Here is a 5,166-nt window from a genome sequence, read left to right on the forward strand (position 1 = left end):
AGGTCACATGATGATTTTATCAATGGTCAAATCACATTTATTTGATAGTCAAAATCGTCATATTGGTCGTATAATTTGCCACCCATACGATTGTATGGCCATTTCCTCCCTGTCATGCATAGCAATTTTCTCCATGCCATAGGGGTCTTACCAGCAATATGACAAGTCAACGGTGAATGGATAAAATGTTGGCGGTGTTTGATTAGATTTGTTCATTTTATTGAGGAAAAAAAAAGGAACCACTTCTAACGTGACACCGATAGTTGATTTTGACATTTAATTTACATGTTTTTAACTGGCTAAAACATGTCGCAGTGCCGCTTTCTGTTCGGATGTTAAATTTGTAGGAAACTTGACTTCAAACTGGACCTTTAAATCACCTCTAGAGTCTTGATCTTTACCAACAGGCATTCCCTCTTGGCTAACCACTAGCTTGTATCCAGGTGTAATAATGTCAGTTACCTCGATGCCTAGATCTCGTTGATCAGGTGTAGTGATATTAACCGTGGTTCCTTTAAGTGCTTCCGCTAATGTAACCTTATAGTTAACAAAGAGGTCATTATCGTCTCTTTTATAGATGTCGTGTGGCTTTTCGTCTACTACAAACACTAGATCAGCCGGAAGCTCGTGAAGTTTTTCATTCCCTTTATCAGGAAACGTAATCTTCGTTCCTCTTTTCCACCCCGGCTTTACATCAATTGTCAATATCTCCGTATGTAGTGTCGATTGTCTGTCATTTAGGTATTTAATTTGTGAATAGTGGTCATTCATAATAATATTATTGTTATGTCTAGAGAAGAACATGAAAAAGAGAGTAGCTACCATTCATGCATACCCATTGGCATCAACAACTGTTCTTGAAATCTTCATCTTCCTTGTTGATCCATTATAAAGTTCCTCAAGGCTACAAGGCAATTTGTTCTCCACAGGCGGCGGTTTCTTTCGCATATTTGCACCACCACCATCGCTCGATCCTCTAAACTTGCTATCATACGCCGTGCTTCCATTGGAGTGGAACTTGGTGGACCTCCTATTTCCGGCTGTATTGAAATCAAAACCGTTACTACCAAAGAAATCTTCAAAGAAATCCTCAGCAGGTCGACCTGTAAACCCGTTTTTGTTATCAGAACCATGTTGTGGCGTGTCTTTTAAGCCTTCTTCACCACCATGATCGTATAATGACCGCTTATGTGGGTCACTCAATACCTGGATATCATCGATGCATAAAACATAAACGTCTACCATTCGATAGAATACATTAGCTACACGGTTTATTGTAATTATCCTTACGAGATATGATTTGATTTGGTTTTCTTTGTAATTATCTCACTTGGTTTTTATTATCAAACACATGCGGTTAACAAGAAATTAAAGATATGGTTATGGTAATTACTTCGTAAGCTTGAGATATTTGAATGAATTTGGCTTCAGCCTCCTTCTTGTTGTCAGGGTTCTTGTCCGGATGCCATTGCATAGCAAGCTTTCGGTATGACTTCTTCAGATCATCATCATTCGCGGTCCTGGATACATTCAATATGTTATAAAAATCGACACTCATTCCCATATCTTGTATGTGATCAAAACCTTAAGGATTATTAATCAATTCAAACGCTACGTGACCGGCTTTCCTAACAATCTTTAATTTGGTTTTCTTGTTATAGAAAAAGAAATAAAGATAATCTCTGATTTTCTGCTGCACTTTGGTTTCTAAATTCTGTTTGGTGGCCGAAAGTGATGGGAACAGCTGCTGGTTTGTAGGACACAAGAAACAATCTTGTACGTTGTTTTTAGACAAAAGTCCCTTTTGCTTTGATATTTTATCTTTTTACATCCCTTTTACTATTTTAGTCTTATCAACAAAATGTGGTTTTCATGTCTGCTGGCTAAGAACTTCAGGAGTTATAGTTATTAATTTAGGGGGTGTTATAATTTGAAGCTTTTGAAGAAGCTTTGTCAAATATCTTTTGTTTTTCCAAAAGCAAACACAGGCATCCACAAAGTGATTTAACAATTCATTGGTTTAAGAAAATCACTTAAAGCTTCAACAACCCCACAAACCAACAAAGACCAGTAAAACCAATTCCAAGTACTGACCTACCAACCAGACCACAAAAACCAAAGCATAATTTCAAACAGACTATATCGGTTTAGACGGTTTGATTGGCTTCAAAGATGTATTAACACCTTTACCATCTATGGGTGAAAGGTCATATTAGCCAGATGGGATAAAAACATCAAATACAGACCAAAGACAACCGTCTTTCCCCACGGTCCTGCCCTTCCTGTTGTTATTAAGGCGAATGGTAAATGGCAGATACCACCATACAGTTTAGAATAAAGCAGACACCATCAAACAATAAAATCAAATGCTGACCAAGTTCATCAATTAAAACTTCCATGGGGGGTTACAATTTGCTTTTTGTAGTCTTAAATCTCTACCCAAACAAAACAAAAACAGTTTCAAATTTCAAAACAAAGATCTACTAGCAGCTCCCCACCCTTACAATCCATTCATTCCTTATGCCTCAGCAAATCTGCAAATCATTCCAGACGAATAAAAGTCAACACATCATTTCTCCACATGTCAACATCTGAGAAAACCGAAGTTACAAAGTTTACCCCAACTCAGAGAGTTTCATGTGAGACACGGTATAGTCAGCGAAGAAAGCATCCTCATCCTGATTCAAAACAAAACAACAATATTAAGCATCCATTCCAACTACTTAATGCACTAATTATGTATATCCACTTACAGCAGCATATTTCTCAACAAGGGGTCGGAAAACAGAGTCTTCAAGCAGAGCTTTGTCAGTAGGTAGCTTCAAGAGACCTTCCTTCTCACCAGCAAGAAGTTCTCTGTTTACAACTGATATTTAGGATTTACATACAAACATAAACGATATAGTATCAGAAACTAAAACTTACGTGAAGTAGCTGTTGTCAAAGATAAGCGGATTAGAAGTCCATGGTCCTTCAAATCCAGATCTCTCCTTGTGAGCAGCTCCCTATAAGAAACGACATTAGAACAATTGCTCAATCAAATTCAAAATAGAAACAGGCGATGACACTAACCAGAGTATGGCCACCAGATAAGGTGACAATGTCAATGTCATCAAGACCCATGGTCTTAACAAACACATCCCTCAAATGGTCATTTCCTGATATATATTCAGAAACAATACATCTTATTAACTTCACTTATAACATATCATCAAATAGACATAAACTTCTAAAGTAACTAAACTAACTAACCCTTGGTTGCATCGGGAAGACGGCCTTCAACTGGGGGCTCCGCTTTGTCCTGAAGCAATGTAAATCAAGCCACTTAGTCATAAAAGATCAAGATCAAAATCAAAATGAAATTCCATAATTATATGCTTTTCCAGGTAAATAATACTAACCTCCCTTCCAGGGTGGAAAGGAACATCGGGTCCTCCAGCAATTTCAACAGCAACGACACCAGCCAACTGCAATAAAAGGTTAAGCATATCAGCATCAAATCAAAACACTAATCCAGATAAAAACTAGTCACACACAACACAAAAGCCAAGTTACCTGATAGAAATCAGCATATGAGATGATGGGAAACTGTTCCTTAATCGGCTCCAGTAGCCTGACAGCAATGTCAAGACCATTGTTGGCACCATGGTTTAGCTCAGCAGTGTGCCTCATGGTTCCAAAAGGACCACCGGTTTTCGTTTTCACATCATAGGTACCAGCAGAGTGCCATCTGTTTTTGTTAAAACACAATTGTTTTAAAACTAATTGCATAATTATTATTCAAAGTATAAAACCATAGCAAACCGATTACATTCATGTTATAGCCCATAACATATCAAATGCATTACAACTTCCTCACAAAATCAATACATAATCATTATATCATAGGACTAAATTAAAGAAAATCTTACGCGAGACGGAGCATCAAAGGAGCACATCTCTTGTCAGCAATGAATCCTCTGAGCTTCCTCCTGGCTTTCTCAACAGCCTTCTTGTATTCCTCACTAACACATGGATAGCTCTTCCCCATTTTACTAAAACCTAAACCACCATTCACAAAAACAACGATAAGTTAACGAATCAAGCAAGCACTAATTATGATATTCAACATTTCCATCCATTTACACACTTACACCATACATTATTATCAAAACCTCAGTAGCACACTAATACTCCAAAACTTCAACATCGATCGAGATAAAACAATCAAATATATGTTTTAAGCCTACTGCATATAGCTAAAAAGTCAACTCACCAACAATCCCCAAATTAACCGATCAAATAAGTCAAAATCCACACATTAACACAAATGAGCACCAGATTCGTACATAAACTCAAAATGCATAACGTCAGATCGACAATCACAAGCGGATTGTATAAACAATGTACAAGTACAAGCAATAGTACACTGGCTATCGGCGATTAAATTACGATACAATAATCAACAGATCGATATGATAATAAGACTAACCTTACAATCGAATCGATAAACCCTAGGATGATGAGTGATAAGAGTGAGCGTGAGGAGGCCACAAGCACAGCCAGTACCAATTTATAAAGAGGCTGGTTGAAGGAAAATGGAAGGTTCCAGTAGCTTTTGTTACAGCCGTCGGATTGGTGTAACCTGTGATTCTACGGCCAGGATTGGTTTGGATGAGTTGTGGGAAAAGAAATCCAAATGGCCGGTTCGGGTCGGTAAATAGTTGGTCAATATCCGGCCACAAGAACATTTGGTTTTGTGTGTGAAAAGGATCCACGTTTTTATTAATATTGATTATCATACTTGTTTCATACTGTATATTTTTAACTTATTTCAAATATTTTTGTGTGCTACTTTGTCTCATCTTTTTATGTTTTGAGTGAGTTATAAAATATTTGAAATGAAATTGATGGTGGTAGTTCGTCCTTTATGTGTGTTCATTTTTATAGGAAGTTCTGTCAATTAACATGTCTTACATGGATATCTAATGTGTCAATTGACCTCATATTTCACACATTAACCACCGTATTATCTTATTAAAGTGGAAATGAATAAGCCAAGTAACTAATGTGGTTAATGTATCTTGATGTTATATTTAGACCACTTTGTATATGCTAGCATCAATAGTTATATACATATTTTTTTAGTATCAGTAGTATATGGGTACATTATTTTAACTAATACTT

The 5,166-nt window shown here is 36.9% G+C and overlaps 2 protein-coding genes across 3 annotated transcripts; both read right to left on the bottom strand.

Moving 5' to 3' along the window:
• Positions 1-291: 291 nt before the first annotated feature.
• On the bottom strand, positions 292-1,771 carry LOC143609432 (uncharacterized). Its single transcript, XM_077084186.1, has 3 exons — positions 1,394-1,771; positions 836-1,206; positions 292-730 (listed from the first exon to the last, which is right to left on the bottom strand). Exons 1-3 carry the CDS (start codon positions 1,562-1,564, stop codon positions 292-294), a joined length of 981 nt encoding a protein of 326 aa, XP_076940301.1. The 5' UTR covers positions 1,565-1,771.
• Positions 1,772-2,357: 586 nt separating this feature from the next.
• Positions 2,358-4,612, bottom strand: LOC143609437 (L-ascorbate peroxidase, cytosolic-like). Of its 2 annotated transcripts, none has more exons than XM_077084190.1 (10): positions 4,472-4,612; positions 3,912-4,041; positions 3,556-3,730; positions 3,402-3,467; positions 3,253-3,301; positions 3,073-3,158; positions 2,926-3,005; positions 2,754-2,856; positions 2,620-2,678; positions 2,358-2,534 (listed from the first exon to the last, which is right to left on the bottom strand). In XM_077084190.1, the coding sequence occupies exons 2-10, from the start codon at positions 4,028-4,030 to the stop codon at positions 2,519-2,521; spliced, it is 753 nt and encodes a 250-aa protein (XP_076940305.1). In that variant the 5' UTR covers positions 4,031-4,041; positions 4,472-4,612; the 3' UTR covers positions 2,358-2,518. The 2 variants fall into 2 exon arrangements, with proteins under 2 accessions (XP_076940305.1, XP_076940304.1); XM_077084189.1 differs by having other exon boundaries at positions 4,468-4,553.
• Positions 4,613-5,166: the final 554 nt, after the last annotated feature.

The sequence above is a fragment of the Bidens hawaiensis genome, unplaced genomic scaffold, assembly GCF_021521415.1.
Source record: "Bidens hawaiensis isolate Kalapana, Puna unplaced genomic scaffold, B.hawaiensis_p1.1 tig00419638_1, whole genome shotgun sequence".
NCBI lineage: Eukaryota > Viridiplantae > Streptophyta > Magnoliopsida > Asterales > Asteraceae > Bidens > Bidens hawaiensis.

Excerpts from the sequence above, each read along its gene's own strand:
- LOC143609432 (XM_077084186.1), bottom strand. The coding sequence starts at position 1,564 with ATGGGAATGAGTGTCGATTTTTATAACATATTGAATGTATCCAGGACC. Across the intron at positions 1,207-1,393 it reads AAATATCTCAAGCTTACGAA|GTATTGAGTGACCCACATAA; the intron begins GTAATTACCATA and ends GATGATATCCAG. Across the intron at positions 731-835 it reads ACAGTTGTTGATGCCAATGG|ACAATCGACACTACATACGG; the intron begins GTATGCATGAAT and ends CCTAAATGACAG.
- LOC143609437 (XM_077084190.1), bottom strand. The coding sequence starts at position 4,030 with ATGGGGAAGAGCTATCCATGTGTTAGTGAGGAATACAAGAAGGCTGTT. Across the intron at positions 3,731-3,911 it reads CCTTTGATGCTCCGTCTCGC|ATGGCACTCTGCTGGTACCT; the intron begins GTAAGATTTTCT and ends TAACAAAAACAG. Across the intron at positions 2,679-2,753 it reads TTGTTGAGAAATATGCTGCT|GATGAGGATGCTTTCTTCGC; the intron begins GTAAGTGGATAT and ends GTTTTGAATCAG.